At 38.1% G+C, this 20,461-nt stretch overlaps 1 protein-coding gene across 2 annotated transcripts in view; it reads right to left on the bottom strand.

The window, feature by feature from the left end:
• Nucleotides 1–1,773, bottom strand: part of SECA2 (Preprotein translocase SecA family protein) — a 37,074-nt gene extending 35,301 nt beyond the window's left edge. For both annotated transcript variants that reach the window (XM_088965186.1, XM_088965185.1), the window contains exons 1-5: nucleotides 1,368–1,773; nucleotides 1,155–1,289; nucleotides 1,000–1,069; nucleotides 839–903; nucleotides 644–764 (exon numbers count right to left, since the gene is read on the bottom strand). In XM_088965186.1, the coding sequence (XP_088821312.1) occupies nucleotides 644–764; nucleotides 839–903; nucleotides 1,000–1,069; nucleotides 1,155–1,289; nucleotides 1,368–1,541 (565 nt within the window). In that variant the 5' untranslated portion in view covers nucleotides 1,542–1,773. The remainder of the gene's footprint in view (nucleotides 1–643; nucleotides 765–838; nucleotides 904–999; nucleotides 1,070–1,154; nucleotides 1,290–1,367) is intronic.
• Nucleotides 1,774–20,461: the final 18,688 nt, after the last annotated feature.

Below are 20,461 nucleotides of genomic sequence, written 5' to 3' on the forward strand. Positions count from 1 at the left end.
AGAACTTGGTGTGCAAATTTAGAACATAATAATATCATATGCATGACATATAATGTAGGGAGATGTTCAAAACTCAAACAGGAAACAAAATAGTGTTTGAGCAGCCAAACCTACTTTCTAACAATGGCATGTAACACTAGATGCATCAAGATGTCAATTCTATTGTGCAGTCAAAAGAACAAATAGAACTATCTGTTAGTGCAGCATTGTGCCAAATCAGCCAAAGAACTGATCTATACAATCAGAAATTACAGCTTAGGTCCTGAATCCTGATAACAGTATTACATTTGCCCAATTATTACAGAATGTCACAAGCTTTTGAGCTGACAAGCATGAGCAACTAGGTCCCATAGTTTCTACCACATCATCAGCCACAAATGAAGGTCATAATACTAGCTAGCCATAATATTCTAGTACAGATCCACCAAAGAGAATCCACGGTGGGTCTTCTAAGACTTGTAGCAATCCAAACAACTCCATCAATGATTCTTTAAACTACACCCTAAAACTGTCCTAAGATAAAATAAAAAAAAAAAAAGGAAGACCTTTGTTAAAAAACTGTAATGATCTCAGTCATTCACAAAGTATCAATTACCCTTGTTTCAGAAAGAGAACGTATCCTCAGATAGAAACTAGACCATACCATGGACGCCTTCACCCGTCAGGGCATTTAGATAAGCTGCTAAAGTAGAGACTAGAGTTTTTCCTTCACCAGTCTTCATCTCCGCAATAGACCCGTCATGAAGAACTGCTCCGCCGACAATCTAGCATCAAAAGACGCATATAAGAAGATTGTTTTTTTAACCTTTTCAGTCAGAATTCAATGATGAACAAATACCTGGACATCAAAATGACGCATCCCAAGCTTCCTTCTTGCTGCTTCGCGCACAACAGCAAATGCCTCTGAGAAAACCAAAAATAAAGTGCTAAATAAACCCCAAAGCAATACAAGGAAATGACAGTAAAATTAAACGAAAGAAGTAAGAGAGCAATCCAGACCAGCTTGAATATCTGCAAGTGTTTCCCCTTGTCTCAAACGTCGTCGAAATTCCTCGGTCTTCGCAGTCAGCTGCAAAACAAAAGATACAAGCCAAAATCCAGGTGATTAAAACCAAACCATTAAAAACGGAAGAAACCCAATTGAGATAGCAAACCTGTTCATCAGACAATCTCTGAATTTGGGGCTCCAAAGCATTAACGGAGCTTACAAGATGGTAGTAATCCCGCACCACCCAGTAGTTTAAGCTAGTGAAGTCGCTCCAGTTCTTCTTTAATCGCCCCAAATTCTCCTGAAATAACAACATAAACACAACAGAAGAATGATAAACGATGAGAAAAACAGATAGAGATAGAGAACAAAAGAAAACCTTGAGTGAGGAGACAGTGGGCTTCGGAGAATAACGATATCGCAGCGACCAAGAAGAAGAAGACGAACAATAAGAAGAGAAATTAGAAATGGGGTTGGTCGGGAGGAAGGCGGGTTGCTGATGAAACCGCTTGGTAGTAGAAAAGGTATTGGGCAGAGCAGGAGAAAGGGCCATGGAGAGGTGGTGTTTATGTTAAGGTAACTCTGGTGGTTATCTCGGTGAACTACACAGAGCCTCCGACTCTGGGAAGTTTGTTATGCAGTGGGAAATGGTGGTTTTGATTTATGGTTGGTCACTGAAGAAGGTTTTTCCCGCGCTCCATTGTTATCGGTCAGGGGCAGAACAGAGCAAAGAGTATAGAGCTGCCTTCGTTGGGAGAAAGACATTATCATATAAGGTTTAAAGTATGAGAATCGGAAAGGAAAATTTTAAGATGTGTATCAGATAAAAATTAAAATACGTTTTGAAATATTATAAATATTTTAATAAATCATAAAAATATATAAACATTAAATATAAGAGCTAAATGAGGTGTATATATATTAAATTAATATATTTTAATGGTTTTATGAAGAAATATATTGTAGTTAATTATAATTTTATTAAAAATCCTATACTTAACTATAATTTATAAATTATAATTCTTAAGTTTTAATGTTTAATGGGATGGGAAAAAACCAACTCTCTTATCCAACCATAAAATATGCATTAGCACAACTTCTAAGTGAAAATATAAAAAAATAAATAAACATTATAATATATTCAAAAAATATTTATTAAAGAAGAAATTTCAATTGCCTTGTGGGATATATGATAGATGATCCATAGAATTATAATATATTCAATCATTGTGATCAAATGATAAAATATAATTATTTATTTATTTATTTTTTAATTTTATAAATATAAAAATAAAAAATATTAAAGAAGAAAATTCAATTGGTGTGATCAAATGACAAAATATAATTAATTATTATTTATTTTTATTCTAAAAATAAAAAACTCAAAAAAAATATTAAAGAATAAATTTCAATTGCTCTATCTATATGATAGATAAATCTGTAGATCTAAAACATATTTAGTCTTTATACGCATAGAAAAAAATATATTTTTAAATTTTTTGTTAATTTATGTTTTCCCCAAATATCTCGTGAAATTTTCATAAATCTATAGATAACACAAAAAAATGTGATTTTGGATGTAAGAAATGTAGATTAACATAAATTTATACATTCAAGAAAAAAGAAATCATAAGATATTATAAAAAATTGAAAAAAAAAATTACTTATTTTTTACCATATTTTTTCAAATTTTAAAAAAATCTTCAAAAAAAATAACGATTCATACTTGTTTCTTGCAAAATTTTGCAAATCTAGCATTCTAGGAATAAGGTTTGGAGTTTTAGAGTCATTTGGGGGGGGGGGGGGGGGGGTGAAAGAATCTTACTTTTCCCCTTTATTTTTTTTCAGTTTTTCGTCGTATCTTTTTCGTCGATATGCTACCGATACACCCCGATACACCTCCAATACGCCTTGATATGCCCCTAATACAGGTCTGATACGCATGAAAAAAGACAATACACACGATTTCCATGTGTATCCTATATCTACTTTTAAAAGATACGGGCGTATCGTATCAAAATTTTAAACCTTGATCATATCAGTAGAGTAGTGGGGACCCATGCAATGCATGGGAAAACATAATATCTAATTTGATGACAAATGGTAAATTTATATATGGGTAAATTTCTTAAACTACCCTTATGGTTTAGATAATTGACTAAGTGTACTCTTACTATTTTATTACCCTTAAACTAAGTGTACTCGTACTAATTTAGACAATTGACTAATTTGATGACAAAAGTTAATATTTCATTAAAATCCATACGCACATGATATCACATGACATTTAATTTTTTTTTAAAACCCAAAGCTACCCTTGTCTCCTTCCTCTCGACTTGGCACACCCTTCATCCTCCGACCTCTCTCTCTTCCCTTTATCTTCCTCCCATAGTCTCCGCCAACACCAAATCATCGGAGAAAACTACACCGTATCCGCACCATATGCATTGGACAAAGCCATAGTCTCAGACATTAAACATTGGCTTTCTCCTGTGTATTGAGATGTTGCATACTCGCAATCACTTTGAACATGGGATGAGAAAGACAAATCACTAGTGTACTACACCTGGCAAATTTTGGGAACTCATCTGAAACTAAAGGATGAATACAAGGGTGAAAGAGCACTTCTCTAAAATCATTCTCTGAACTTCACAGGCCTCAAACATGCAAAGAGCACTTCATCTTCTTTCTTCATCAACAATGGGGGTGCTCTAAGAAGCAGAGAACGAGTGAGATGGCGGTGGCGGCAACCGAAGTGGTATGAGCGAACTGAGGCGACGACAGCGAAAGTCCGATCTTTCTCTCTCTCTTCTTCCTCTGGGTGATGGTGGTAGAAGCCCAATCTTTCTCTCTCTCTTTCTTCTTCCTCTAGGTGACGGTGATGGCGGCAACCCCTCTAAAGTCCGATCTTTCTCTCTCTCTTCTTCCTTTGGGCAACGACGGCGGAAACCCCCCTCTAAAGTCCAATCTTTCTTTCTCTCTCTTCTTTCTCTAAGCGACGACGACAGCAACTCATCTGAAGTCTGGTTTCTCTCCCTCTTTCTTCTTCCTCTGAGCGACGGCGGCGGTAACTCGAAGTCCAATCTTTCTCTCTCTCTTTTTCATCTGGATGACGGTGGCGGCAACCCCTCTAAAGACTGATCTCTCTTCTCTTCCTTCTTCCTATGGACGACGACAACAACCCCTCTAAAGACTAATCTCTCTCTCTTCTTCCTCTGGGTAACGGTGGCAACACTGCCATGTAACTCCACCCAGCAGCGAGAGTTATAGGGTTGTCTTAGATAGCACTGCCATGTAACTTCAGCCAGTAGCGGGATTTACAAGGTTGTCTTAGAGCTCTATTTCTAAGCGATAGGGTAGTTTAGGCATTTTCACCGGCTTTGACGAAAGTTAACGGTGAGAATAGAGTTAGTCAATTGTGAGAAACAGTAGGGGTAGCCACAGTCAATTTTGAAACAGTAAGGGTATAGTTAGTCAACTAGTTAAACCATAAGGGTGGTTTAAGAAATTTACCCTTTATATAATTGATAAAGAGAGGAGTAATAGTGTCCAAATCATGAAATAAACAATGTGCATATTCAATAAAATTTTGCATAATTACTTTCAGTATATTTAGTATTTGTAATAATTTTATAATACTTTTTGGAATTATATTTCAATTAATGTGCATTTTCATTATTTACCACATTAGTTTTCTTTATTTTTCAATATTTTTCAATAATTTTGAGTTTTTAGTAATTTCAATAGAAAGAAATTTACTTTTTGTTGCCTTTTCAGTATTTTAATTTTCAGAAATATTTTGCATTGTTAGTATTTTTAGCATTTTCAATAATTTTATAATAATTTTCAGAACCATTTTACAGTTAATGTGTATATTCATAATTATTGTGCATTATCATTAATTTTCAGTACTTTTTAATATTTTTATGTAATTTTGCATTTTAAGCTATTTTGTAATCATGTTTTTAATAATTATCACTATTTTCTCCTTAATCTTAAGAATTTTTCAATAATTTTTAGACAATCATTTTCAATTTATGTTTGTTTTCCAAAATTTTTGAACTATGTTTCAGAATTAATTTTCAAGTAATGTGCATTTACATAACTATTATGGGTTTTCGATCATTTTCATTAATTTTCAACAAAAATCAATTTAATTTTTAGCGTTTTCAGTATTTTCATCATGTTTAGAATTTTCAATAATTTTTGGTGATTTGTTCATTTTATGTTAGTAAAATTTGAAATTTTAATTTTAATTTATTTTCAATACTTTTCAGTATTTTTTGCATTTTTAGTAATTTTCAATAATTTTTAGTAACTTTTCAATAACTTTCAATTGATTTTCAATAATATGTTCACTACTTTTCAGTAAATTTAATTCTAGGAAATCAATTTTTCATTAATTTGGTGATCACATTTTCAGTAATTTTTTAGTAAATTAAATTTGACAACGCATTTAATCAAATATAATTAAATGCAAGAAAAATAAGACATTGCATTTTCAATAAATTTTCAATACTTTTAGTAATCTTTCAATAACTATCAACTAGCGGAGGGGCTCCTACTTCGCAGGGGCTGGATTGGAATTGTATTATACCGCATACGCTCGAATAAAGTCCACAGTAAAAGAAATCTTTGAATAATGAAAATTCAAAAGCACAAAAAACCATGGTTTTCAAACCGTCGTTGAATTGGATGGACGGACATTCCGGCCTAGGAACTGTCTAGGCAACTAGTTCCATTTTACCCCAATCGCGATCCCTGGCTAAAAACCGTTGAATCGGTCAATAAACCCATTGGCCCAGGCGGTCGAACCACCAACCCATTGACCCATTCAATTTTTTTTGGCCATTTTTTTACTTTTTAATTGGGAACCATCCAGGCAACTGGTTCCATTTTATCCCATTCCTGGTCCCCGGCCAAAAACCGTTGAATTGGTCAATGACCCATTGGCTCGGGTGGTCAAACCGTTGACCCATTCAATGGTTTTTGGCCATTTTTTTCATGTTTTTAATTTTTGTTGTCAGAATGGGTTGTCCGTTCGAACCGAATGATTGAACTGTTGACTTGAAAACCGGTGGCCATAACAGTTCCGTTTTCAAGTTGTATGAATCACATGCTTGAATGACATAACACGTATGATACTGCTTAATGGACCTCACACACTCAATTTTTTGCCTATAATTTTTGTTGTCAAAATGGGCCATCCATTTGAACTAAACGGTCGAACTGTCGACCTGAAAATCGGTGGCAGAACGGTTTCATAATTTTTTTCCTTTAATTTTTGTTGTCAGAATAGGTTGTCCATTTGAACCGGACGATCGAACCATCGACCCAAAAACCGGTGGCTAGAACGGTTCCGTAATTTTTTGCCTTTAATTTTTGTTGTAAGAAAGGGTCGTCCATTCGAATCGGGTGGTCGAACCGTCGACCCAAAAACTGGTGGCAAATAAGATATATAAGATTATATATATCTTATAATCTTATAAACCAGTACAGTTTGAGAATTTTCAATGAAGAATTTTCATTGAACCGTTTGTTATTGTAATTTGAGAACCGTCGACCCAAACTGTCTGTTCGTCCGTTCTTGTAGTTTGATAGCCGTCGACCTAAACCGTGTCCGTTCTTGTAATTTTCATCTTATAATCTTATAAACTAGTACAATTTGAGAATTTTCAATGAAGAATTTTCATTTAACCGTACGTTATTGTAATTTGAGAACCATCGACCTGAATCGTCCGTTCATCCATTCTTGTAATTTGAGAACCGTTGACCCAAACTGTGTCCATTCTTGTAATTTTCATTGAACCATATGTCTGTTCTTGTAATTTGAGAACTGTCGACCCGAACAGTGTTCATTCTTATAATTTTCATTGAATTGTTGAATTGTACTGCCAATTGGCAAAAGGGGAGACTACTCCTTTCGTATTAATATATATACTAGCAGAGGGGGCCTTGCGTTGCAAGGGCACGCTCATAAACTATCAGGCTCGAGCTCGAGCTCAGCTCGAGTCAAAAGCTCAGAAATTCGAGCTCGGCTACCTTTGATTACAGGTCTCTCAAGTAGTCGAGATGCTGAGCTGAGGTCCCCCTCAATTGTAGAGGTGCCAAATTGAGGTCTCCCTCAATTGTAGAGGTGCCAAATTGAGGTCTCCCTCAGTTGTCGAAGTGTTGAGCTAAGGTTTCCTGGTTTCCCTAGCTAGCGAGGTGTTGAGCTAATGTCTCCCTTAGTTGACAAGGTGTGGAGCTGAGGTCTCCTTCAGTTGTTGAGGTGTTGAGCCGAAATCTCCCTTAGTGACTGAGGTTTTGAACCGAGGTCTCCCTCAGTGGTCAAGGTGTTGTCTAGTTCGAGCTCAATTTGAATTAGGGACTTGAGCTTGAGCTCAGAAGTTCGAGCTTGGTTCGACTTGGCTCGAACTCGATTACCTCTGATAGCAAGTCCCCTAGCAGCCAAGATGCTGAGCTGAGGTCTCCCTCAATTGGAGAGAGAGTGGCATTCTTGTAATTTATAAGGAGAGAGAGATGGCATTCTTGTAATTTGTAAGAAAAAGAGAAGTAGAGATTTGGTAGGAGAGAGAGTGCTGTGAGTTCCGGGAAGCTCATGGCCGGCTAAAAGAATTGGAGTTGTCACCCATTTTTTAGAGGAAATGAACCCTCATTTTCATATTTGAAAACTCAATTTAGGTCTTTGATAGTGACTGTTTTCCATGGGAAAGGCACACAACCAAGAGATTTTAGGTCCCAAGGATTGAGAGAGGAAAGGTATTAGCCGCCCTCTCTCCAAGCTGCTTTAGTAGTCCGATACAAAAGTTATTTAGGCTCAATTTCTTTCGATGAAAAACAGAAATGGTTGCAAGAATTTCTTAAATCTGGAGGAACATGCTTTCAACTCCTCCTAAGACCGATTTTGAGGTGATGTTATTGCGTCTTAGGTACTGATTTCCCTAAGACCCTCGCCTCTCTACCTCTATTCTCAGTCAAGAAGAATTTGAAAATGATGGTTCTCCAACATTTTAGAACCTCAAGCAACCCAGAAAAAACTAAAGAAGACTTACCTTTCGTATGTTCCTTGACAGGAGTTTTCCAACAGCTAGGGATGCGACAAAACAAAGTTTAGATAGGTTCTTGAGCTAGGGAGTGTTTCTGGTTGCAAAAACCTCTGCTTGCAAAAACCTCTGCTTGAAGGTGGAGGAGACGAGTTTAGAATCTGATGTTCAGAGCACCTCTGGATTTTGGGTGAACAAGAGGCAGCATATGGTTTGGGAGAAAGCTCTCTTCTCTCTCTTTCTCTCTAGGAGCCTCTCTTGGGTTTCCTTTCTCTCTCTTTCTCTTTTTTCCCTTCGGATCCCCCTTGGGTTTTTTCCCTTCAGCCCCCCCCTTTGGAGCTCCAATCGGGCCTCTATTTATAGAGAAAATGGAGGGAGGTGGGTCTGAAATTTGCTTAGCTACAGTGTCTGTGATTGGGTAGAGTTCTTTCACTAAAATAGGCAAAGATTCTTCAAAGAAATAAGTGCGCAGTCAAGCTTTCCTATTTGGCAAAACTCTTTCTTCGATTTGGGTGTAGCTTTCATGGGTTTTTGCGTCCAATGGGAGCTTGGGGCGTGCCAGACATTGCAGCCATATTTGGGGCTGATAATGGCAGAAAATGTACATTTGATGAACTTTTTAAAACTATTTTGTCTTTTCTTGGTCTTAAATAAGGGTCTGTTTGGTGTTTTGAGCTTTTTGGGTCTATTAGGCTTTGTTTGATTGGTCCAGGTGTTCTAATGGGTCAAGAATGTGTTTGACATTAATCATCACCCTTTTAAGGGCTTCAGGTTGGGCCATATGATGTGGCAATTTAATCTAATGCATCAAAATGGCATATTTTCTAGTTTAATGGTCAAATGAATGAGTTTGGTCATGAAATTTGGCATCCTAGGGTTTTTTGGGTCTCTTAACATAGTGGTGTGGTATGATCGAACAAATGGGGTTGGGATGATTGAGAAATATGGCTGAAAAGTTCGGATAAACGAGATTTGCTGAAATAGAAACTTTGTTTAATTAAGGGTCAAACGGGGGAATTTTGGGATGAAATTTGGTGTGTTGGCACTTTTGATCATCCTGAATCTAATGGAAGTGATGGATCTTTGATCAAAGGTGTAAATTGGTTGATTTAGTTCAGATCATGGTCTTATCTTATGGTTTTCCAATCAACAAGAGGACTCAAAATGGAATCTTACTTTTTCAACAGTCAAACGTAGGTGTTTCGCCATGAGATTTGACATGCTAATTTTTTTTTTGGATCTCCAAACAAAGTGATAAGGTCTGATTTGTCATGTGTAGTTGGGATGATGGATGGTAGGCTCTAATTAATGAGATTTATTGGAATAAGATCTTGGCTTGCTAGAAGGTTAAATGACAGAATTTTGAGCTACAATTTGGTAGGTAGGCATGGTGAGGAGTCAAGTGGATGGTTTTGATATGAGAATTATATGGTCGATCATGGTAATCATTCAGGGCCATCTGAATGGGATCTTGATGTTTTTGTGATTGATTATTGAAGATTCGTGGTGGGACTCACTAGTTGAATATTTCCTAGTGATCTTGGGGTGATGGATATGTGAGATTTGATTTTGTAGGATTTAGAATTTGGATATCGCATAGATCAGGGTCGTTAGAAAGGAAGTTGGTGTGATGAACGGTGGATCTTCAGAGTGTAGTCATGAAAATTGATGTGTAACTAAGTTATAGTTTTTCAAGTCTGGGAATGATGTCTGATCAAGGTTCTTGTTTGTCCTGTGGATTGTGCCAAAGGAGGGTTTCTTCGGGTTTGGAAAGTCTCAAGTTGATCTGATCGTGTCTTAAATTTTTGGAGTGCAAAAGGGGAGTACAAAGAGGTAGGGTCAAGGAACCGAGCAAAAATTGGGTGTTAACAAGTGGCATTCTTGTAATTTGAAAGAGAAAAAAGCAAGAGAAAGAGAGAGTTGGTATGAGAGAGAGTGGTATTCTTGTAATTTGAAAGAAAATAAGCAAGAGAGAGACTTGGTAGAGATTGTCATTCTTGTAATTTCTATGAAAAAAGGCAAAAAATACTATTAAATTCTATTTACCTCATCCTCAGGCCTTCTTACGTACACATTTCAACTTAATATGTTTATATAGATATAGATATATAAGATTGGTGTTCAATAATTGTTCATAAAAAAATTAATATTTATGCGCAAGGTTCAAATTATCGATACATTTCTATGTATCAATAGATGTGTATCAATACTTAAAATTATATGCTTTTTGAGCCAAATATCTCAGCTTAGGCAATACATTCTAGGTTGTAAAATACAAGAAAAACACTTCATTGGTATGGCGCAACATGGTTCAATGTCGACGTGATCTGCGTATAGGGGCACTATGGGTAATAAGCATGGAGAATTGATACATAGTCAGATTCATGAATATCAGGCTTTTCAAATTCAATTGTGAACGTGATGTAGGCTTATAATGTCCAATGTACTAGGGTTGCTTACCTAATAGATACTCATACTCATGAATGGAGGGATGATGTATTGGAACAATATTAAATAGCGAACGAAATCGATGCTATTAAACTAGACCTGGCAAAAAGTTGATCCAACCCGTAGACCCGATACAACCCAATCTAAAAAAATAGAGTTAGGGTCTCATATTGAACTATCTAAATTTGAGAATGACCCGACCCGACCCAGAAAAAGCTGGGTTGGGTCATGGGTGAACCCGTTGACCTGATTGTTAGGTCTAATTGGGACTATTTATTCATTGTTAGAAGTTTTCACTCTTTAATTTTTACTATTTAGTCTTTACTCTTTGAATTGTTAAATTTTCAAAATTTTTATTTTATATTTCGAATTTTAAGGTTAATTCCTTCAATTTTGGCATTTTTTATGTATTTATTCTTTATGTTTTTTAATTTTAATTATTTTTTAGGATGACCCGAATTGACCCATGGATAAACCCTAACCTGAACATTAATTTAGGGTTAGGATCTAGTATTTGGTAACCCAACCCGAAATTCAACCCGACCCAAAATCAACCCGAAGTGTCTTAACCCAACCCGACCCACCCAACCCAATTGTTAGGTCTATATTAAACAGATTCGCCTCCTAAAAGATATATTGCATAGAGAAGATTTTTTAGTTTGGACCAAAAATGCCTCAGGAGATTTAACCACTTTTGCAACCTATAGAGTGACATCTTCAAGCATGTCAATCCTCAACTACTCTTTCTACATCATATATATATATATATATATATATATATATACATATACTTAAAGTGCAAGGAGGCATAAGGAGAGGAGACATAGCCGTCTGTGGTGTTGGTGACAAGCATCTACATGTGCGGAACTCACACGTGTATGGGTGTATTGTTTCTGTGTATTAAGTTTGTGTTGTTTCTTTGTGACGTGTTAATGGATTAGTGATTCAAATTCTGTGATTCGAATTCTTAAACGTGTTAAAGAATCATGTGCTTTTTTAGCACATTTAATGTGCCTTTTGAGCACATTTAAAGAAGCGCATTTAATGGATTCGAATCCTGTACTCAAGCAGCAGTGGATTGGTAGCGGTTAAAGAAGCGCATTTAATGTGCCTTTTGACACTCGGCTACTCACGCAACACATTTAATGGCAGTTACTCAAGTGCATTTAATGTGCTCAAAAAAGCGACTACTCGACTACTCGGCTGAAGAAGCGCATTTAATGTGGCTTCTTAGACTCGCCTACTTGTTTGAAGACAGGATGACACTACTTGGCTGAAGTAGTGATGCAATGCCTTCTGAGCACATTAAATGTGTCTTTAGAGCACAATCCATTCACATATTCTCAATGGCAGTTTTTAACATCATCATCTCAGACTCGGCTGAGGACAAGCGGTTGTTTCTTTTTTATCGATAGAAAGCGACTGTTTCTACAAAGAACATCATCATTTTGCACATTACCGATCTCTTAGACTTGAGATTTTGATCTTCCAAATGGAAAGAAGACGACTCTACCTTACTTTGCACCATCATCATTCTGTTCTGCACCAGCATTGCACATCATCGATCTCTCAGACTTAGGAATCCGATCTAGTCGTACTTTTCCTTATCAAATCAAAATTCTCTTTGTCAACTTCTTTCCTGTGGAGTCTAAAGGCGGAGGCGTGAAGCTTTTTATTTGCAATTGGAGGCGGATGCATCAACTCTTCACCCGACCTGTCAACTCCCAACTACAAGAGTGACAAAACTTTAGATTTCTTGAGTGGTTGCGTTACATGGAGGACCCACACCACCTCATGCTATATATCTTTGGGTGTCTTCTGCCTACCATTCGCCCAATTTGCATCCACCAGGTAATTGATTCTTTATCTTCTTTGTTTATTAGCTTTATTCTTTATGTTCTTCTCATTGTTTTTGTTCTTGTTTTCAGCTTCTAACCATTAACTTCAAGTCTTTTTTCCATCCCCAAAGAGGTTAGGTTATTCTTTAGTATTATTTTTCTTGTTTTCTTTCTTAATGTGCCTTTGTTGTAATCAGAGTTTTCATATTTCTTTAGTATTATTTCTCTTTAATATTTTGGCGAGTCTTTTTTTATCATACCACCAAGTTAGGGATTTTGATTTGCTTTTTACTTCTTATGCTTGATCCCTATCATTGAAATCTTATGCTTGATCCCTATCATTTGGTGCAACTTCTTTGGAGACTTAACAGGCCTAAGCCTAATTCTAAAGATGTGGTTAAGCTACATGAGAAGAAAACAAAAAATGGTTGTATTATTAGGGCTTTCCAATAGAGAAATTAACTATGGTAAAAACAGTTGTACTCCAGTGGTTATAAACCTTATAGAGTTCTTTATTCATCCCTTCATGCTCATATTTTAAAACTCTTCTTGCTTTATTCATCCATTTTGGAGTTCTTGAACCACTTCCATGTTTTCCTTGAGGCAGGATTAATTTGTTAATTTTCTTTATACGTGCTTTTGATGAGATACTTAGGTTCTTTCTTGAACCGCTTTCATGTTGTAGGCATGTATAGCTCATTTGGGTTCTCAAAGAATATCAAACATCAAAATCAGCATCACAAAGTTGCATGGAACAACCCATAACCAACTCTTACGTTGCGATAAACCTGCAACACACCATCAACCCTGCGATGAACTTGCAATACGTATTGTGGAATCACGATAAACCTGCTGTTCATCGAAGTCCAGTCGGCGCTCGAACCCAAAGAAACCATAGTCAAACCCATTTAGGAACCCCAAGGTTACCAAAATGAGTGATGAGGCTACACTGGCTAAAGCATGCGACGAACCCTCAACCCACGAACCCACTTGCGACCTAGACCGAGAGATACTTAGGCCGAACCCATAGTGAGGCCCGTGCGCGCTCAGAGACATGAGGAACCTACGATAGCAAAAGATGTAGCGGGACACCACGAGGGATTGGCAAAACACTGCTTGCTGAGCGCTGACATCATCGATGTCACGTAGGATTATACACATTGCGCAAAAAAGGTAGTAGCACACATGAGTAATGAGGAATCTCAAGGATAAGAAAAGCCAATCCTCAGAAAGATCCTCATGATACACGTGGTGAAACCCTAGTGATGCATCCAATGATTGCTAGCGAGCAATATACTCTCATTCCCGATACGGAGCGAAGATCCTTATTTCCTACCTTTTAGGATCCTGGGATCTTCTTGATAAATAGAAGACCCCCCCCTCACGTTAGAGATCATAGAGTTCGAAGCATTTTCCCTCATTGAGACTTTCAAACCTCGACCGTTTGCCTAAACACCCTTTTCCCTAATCCTTGTATCAGAGAGAGAGAGTTCTTTCATTGACTCTCTTTGAAGGTACTCTATCGTCTTTCAAAGAGATCGTCCTCCAACCTAGCCTAACATCCGGCTCCCACAATAGAATCTCTGGTTCCATCTTTGATGACGAAAGATGACCTCAAGAAGAATCAACCTCTCCACCATTCCCGAAGAGCAGGGTGACATTCCAGAGGACACCAACATCGCAACAGAGAACCAACCCAAAATGGAGACACCCATCTAGGCCGACATTGAGATCTTGTCGAATAAGGTCTATGGGTTCGAGGCTTCCCTTCCGCTCTTTGAGGAACATTTCAAGAAGATCGAGCAAAGCATGGAGGAAACGAGGAACACCCTCCAGATCTTGCTTGGTCGATCTGCCCAGGCCGAATAGACACCTGCCGCCACCATCCCGAGTGTCCCAAACTCCAATTTCAACCACGGTCATCATGACTCTAGTACCATCCCTTCTTTCCCTGTTATCCTAGAGCAACACCACAGGGCCAACATACCCCTATCTCAGACAGGCTCTGTACCCATTTGTTAGACATGTACTTTCCTCGACACCAATCTAGTGTTAGAAATTCCTCTTAGAAGAGACGAGGCTAGCTCACAGTTTGCAGTTTCATAAACTGCAAATCGCAGATAGCGATTTTCCTATATGTGAAATCTCCTTCCTTGCGCCGCCATCTTTGATCCAAAATAAAAATAAATAGAAAACCTAATTTTTATTATAATAATATAAGATCGAATGCCTATACATTCAGTCTAAAAAAAAAAAATTATTTTACAAACCAAATGTAATAAAATAAACAAGAAATTGCAAAATTGCAAGTTCCCTGCGCCAATCAAGATTTCAATCTCCATGTGTACGAACAACCCATAAATCAAGACAATTATAAAGAATAATTCTAAATAATAATTAGATTTATAAAATTTAATTTTAGATTAATCGCCCATTAACTGGAAACAAACTTTCCAAAAAAACCTTATATCTGCGCAAATTGGGTAGAACGCCTTCTGCCCATTTGCGCAGGTTCAGATTTGATCCATTTTGGTTCAAGATTTGAACCTGGCTCTGATACCACTGAAGGGATGAGATTATTCATCGTATGGACGCTCGGATCTTGTAGAATAGAATTGGTGAATTTCAAAATTTCTTTGCATCCTATTGGGAATCGTATTCCCTATTTTAGAAAATCATATTTTTCAACGATCAATCTTGAACCAAGAACCGAACCAGATCTGAACAAAAGTAGTAGAAGAAGGATATACCTGATACGGATAAACAATATCTCCCAATGGAGGTGTTCACGCCCAAGGAAGGAACCTAAGACTGCTCCCACTAAAGATGGTGCAGTGCAGGATGGAGCAGAATCAACAGCGTTCTTCAAAAGAAATAGATCTTTTACAAGAATCAGCTGGACGACACGTGAGCAATACTTCCAATTAGCCATTTTACAAAGGACTGATATCAAGATCCAATCTTGATCACTCCCACTGAGAATAGGCGATCGAACTAGCAGATATGGTGGTGGCAGGAAGGAGGCGGCAAGAGAGATTTAGCGTAGTGATGTTGAATTCTCTCTTATGTGATTTCAGCTCTCAAGAGGATGTGAATATGAATGTCATCTAAAGGCTGCCGCCCCCTCCTCATTTTATAAGCTTAAAGGGATAAGCTCCTAATCCCATTAGGAGTTGCTGATCCAAATCATATTTGGATTAGAATTCCCTTTAAGTGATAAGGGTAAACCCTTATCTTATTTGCAGATTAGATCAGCCCCCTCCTAATTCTATTAGGAGGTTTCCAAATCTGAATCACATTCAGATCTGGACTCTCTGAGTGGATAGGGTTAAGACCCAATCCTATCTGCTAATCTAATATCAGAATTTGCCCCTTATTTAACTGATCAAATCAGCCTAGTTCGAAATGGGCTTTAGGCCCAATAAGGTTATGTGCTCACTTAGCCTTCCAAACTGTTGCTCAGTTGGGCTTCCTTGTATGGCGTGGGACCCAAACATTGATCTACACATCAACCACATGGGTTCAACTCAGCCTTTGTTACAAGGCCTGGCCAAATATACTGTTATGGATAGTGCACCCCTTGAAACCCATCACATGGGCTTTATGGGCCCAACACTTACCCTAAGTGGTCCCTGTGCCAAGCCACCTTGTAACACCCAGGGACTGTGGGTAGATGCAAGATTAGCCCATCAGGTATTACCCTCAATGGTCTTATACTTAACATCTCAGCCCATAATGATCAAACACTACCCGACAAGAGAAGACTTCTCCCTCGGCTGCAAGGAACAATGCTACACTCTCTACTCACATGGATCCCGGGAATTAAAACATTTTTGCAAACGTTTGAAAACCATAATATATATACTTTTATATCTCATATAAAATATATTTTGCAAAACAAATCTCAACGATTGAAATTGGCTGTCGGTAGTCTTGGTTTCCATTAGAGAGAGTGCATCCCCGATCATTACTTTTGTCCGACAAAGGGGCTGATCCTGTCACTATGATCACCTACTCAGTTGAATTCTCGGGTTGTCCCAACATACTCAGGTTTTGACCCCCGCTAAGGATCTCACTGATTGGCATATCAAAGACAGCCCAATCCGACACCTAGTGCAGTATCATAATCGAGTCTAGGGGTGTAACTTTCTAGTTTTGCCCATAAATCTCCAAGGTCCAGGGCAATACTAGAAATCTGGTCCGATTCAAAGATTCAATTAATCCTACACTGCATATGCCTTGGGTCTCACCCTGGTGGCTGATACAGGACACCCCAACATTTGGTAGCACACTAGTGTCAGCCTTGGCAAGATAAATCTCCCTAGACTTATCCAACGGGTGTGAATATTCTAAATTAACACGAGTCTCTTAAGTGTCCAGTTTAAAGGTATTACACAGAAACACACCACAGGAATATGAATTAAATATGTATTTTATTCATTTACAATAAATTCATAATGTACATCATTCTGATTGGAGTTAAGAGCATACAATGTCAAACAACTCCCACTTGCACTTAGGTCCAATCGGGTACAAGCCGAAGTCCCAAACTTTCCACATGTTTCTCAAACACTTTCTATGTGAGTGGTTTAGTCAATGGGTCTACCATATTCTCCGCTGATGCTACATCTTGACATCAACCTCTCGTAGGTCCAGTGTTGTCACACAACAGTGGAATGGGTGATGTGCTAAATTCCAAATTTAGGAATGAACACATTCATTTATTAGGTAGCATCATTTACGACAATGTGTTCGGCTTGGGTTGTGGATTGTTAATTTCGCTACATAGGACCCCTATTTGCTGACATTCAGAAAACAACACACGATCATATCGTGAAAACATACCCAGATGTAGACTTTCTATCATCTGGATCTGATTGGAAATCAGCATGAGTATACCCTTGGATCTATAATGATGCACCATCGAATATTAGACAAAATTCTTTTGTTTTTCGGAGGTACTTAAGTATGCATTTCAAGCGGTCCAATGCTCCTGCCTTGGGTTGGCCTGATACCTGCTTACTACACTCACCGCATGAGCAATATCGGGGCGAGTGCACAACATGGCATACATGATGCTCCCTACGGTAGAGGCATATGGAACATTCTTCATGTTCTCGATCTCCTCAGATGTCTTGGGAGACATCTTCTTGGAGAGAGAAACTCCGTGCCTGAAAGGAATGTTTCCCTTCTTGGAGTTTTGTCAATGTAAGCAGAATAGGATAATCCTATTATCCACTTCGATCTATTTCTATAGAGTCGAAGACCCAGTATATAGGAAGCTTTCTCTAAGAACTTTCATGAAGAATTGCTACGACAACCACATTTCCACTGTAGTAAACATTCCTACATCATTTCCAATGAGTAGAATGTCGTCTACATACATAACCAGAAATGTAACCTTATCCCCATTGGACTTCCTGTAAACATAGGGCTCATCCAGGTTCTGTTCAAAGTCAAACTTTTTGACAGTAGAGTCAAATCGGATGTTCCAACTCCTAGAAACTTGCTTAAGTCCATATATGGATCTATTTAGTTTACATACCATGTGTTCTTGACTCACAGCTATGAAACCTTGCGGTTGCTGCATATAGATATCTTTAGTAAGATCTTCATTCAGGAATGCCGTTTTGACATCCATTTTCCAAATCTCATAGTCATGGTATGCTGCTACAGTTAGTAGGATCCTAATGGATTTAAGCATGGCCACAGGCGAAAATGTTTCCTCATAATCGATGCCCTCTTTCTGAGTGTACCATTTTGCCACCAGACGAGCTTTGTAGGTTTCAACCCTACCATCGGGGCCATTCTTCCTCTTATAGATCCATTTGCAACCAATTGCTTTTACCCCGAGGGGCGGATCTACTAGAGCCCAAACTCCATTGGTCTCCATTGAGTCCATCTCAGCTCTCATGGCATCTACTCACTTAAGGGAGTCTATGCCCAACATAGCTTCCACGTAAGTCACGAGATCCTCCTCACTAGTCAAGGCTTCCACCAAGTAACTATCCTGGTCATAACCAAAACGAACTGGTGGCCTGGATACCCGGATAGATCTTCTAGATTGGTCACTACCTGGAACTTGTGGGACATCTCCCACTACATCCAAGCTCTCCTCATCAAGAACAACTTCCTGACGATGATTGTTTAGGATGTAATCCACCTCTAAGAAATGGGCATTCTGACTACAGAACACCTTCTGTTCTCCTGGGTCATAGAATAGGTAACCAACAGAGCTTTTGGGGTAGCCTACAAATAGGCAACAACTGGTTCATGATTCCAATTTGTCCGGGCTCGTTCTTTTAACGTGTGCCGGACAACCCCAAATGCTATGTGAATGATATAGTGGTAAAGGTTAAGAAGAAAGAGGAACACCCCGAAGTCTTGAGGAGAATCTTTAACAGATGCAGGGAATTCGAACTAAGGTTGAACCCATTGAAATGTGCATTCAGAGTACAATAAGGGAAATTCTTAGGTTACAGAGTAGACCAAGTTGGGATACACCCTGATGAGCACAAAGTCAGAGCTATCATAGACTTTCCAACACCAATAAATCAATCCCAATTGAAGACCTTCCTTGGGAAAGTCTCCTATCTAAGGAGATTCATTCCTAGCCTTGCACACGCGGCTCTACCATTAATGAAGTTGGTCAAGAAGGCTGCTGATTTCAAATGGGCCCCAGAGCACTAAGACACTTTTGAGTGGTTGAAACAAGCATTGGCCAAGGCACTTGCGATGTCACCGCCTAAAGATGGGCATGAGTTCAGGATGTATATCGCAACGTGGATGGAGGCCGTAGGGTGCTTGTTAGCGCAAGAAGATGAGAGTAAATTAGAAATTCTCATTTACCATGCCAATAGAACCCTCAAAGCGGTAGAAAAGAACTATTCCCACATGAAACAACAGTGTCTGGCTTTGGTCTTTGCCACATAGAAGTTTAGGCATTATATTCTGGGGCAAAAGGTGTGGCTCATCGCACGAAGTAACCCGATCAAGCTTTTCATGGATAGACCTCCCCTATCCGGTAGGCTCGTGAAATGGATGATGCAGCTTAATGAGTACGATATAGAATATACATAGCCCAAAGCTATTAAGTGTCAAGCCACCGCCGACCTATTGGCCACCTTCCTGTCTGCTTTTGACTTCCCTATATCAGAAGAAATTCCCGAAGACATGCCCATGATCGCCTTGGCAGAAAATAGTGGATGGATCTTAACCTTTGATGGGAGTAGTACAATTACCTCTACCGTCGTTGGAGTAACCTTGACTTCCCCTGATGTATTTGCATATTTAAGATACAATGTCCAATGGTAAATGATGCAGTTGAATCCGGTTTGACTCCCCTGTGTAGAAATGAATCCAAACTCTGCTAAGGAATATTCCTAAACAAATTGTCCCAGGAACTCCTTATCTGACTGATGAATGAGTTAAGAAGATGGCAGTTCTTTGAGTCCAAATAAACAAAGGTTTAATATAGAACTCAAAGTCCTTGCCTCTCTCCATTTTAGTGGCATTAGTTCCATGGGCCTTTTATCAAAATAAGTAAATAAATCCCTTTCAGGGGCACTTGATGTGACCCTCATCCAGAACTTAGATCATCACTTGGGAAATTCAAACTAGAATGCTGAAGAAAATTCCATTGATTATGAAGGACACATACAACAATGGAATTCACCAGTGCAACATCTTACCATATATTTTTTACGTAGTCTAAGGGACTCTTTTTCAGAGATTTAATTTCATTTTGTATTTGGGCATGCATTCAGAGAGTGTATTCATGTTTACCCATATGCTTTTCCATTTGTTTACTAACTTTACGAGGCATTGTCCAACATGGTTGGAGAAACGTTGTTTTTCTTAAAACAAAAACACATAAAATGCATTCTTTATTACTTGGTGTTTTTCTTTTATCTTTCAAGAACTAGACAAGAATTGCCATGCATTTTGAATTTTTTTATCAAAACCATAATTTTCTCTGGAGGTTTGGTCTTATATTTCTTGCAGCATACAATATTCAGATAGAGATTTTGATTAAATTGATATTAATATCTTTCTTATATACTTTTATCTTTATATCTTGTCTACATTTTGAACTTAAGTCCATTTAAATGTGGGTTGGTATGACCCATGGCTGATATGAA

Source organism: Nelumbo lutea, chromosome 1 (assembly GCF_056320005.1).
Source record: "Nelumbo lutea isolate HS-2025 chromosome 1, American lotus-T2T, whole genome shotgun sequence".
NCBI lineage: Eukaryota > Viridiplantae > Streptophyta > Magnoliopsida > Proteales > Nelumbonaceae > Nelumbo > Nelumbo lutea.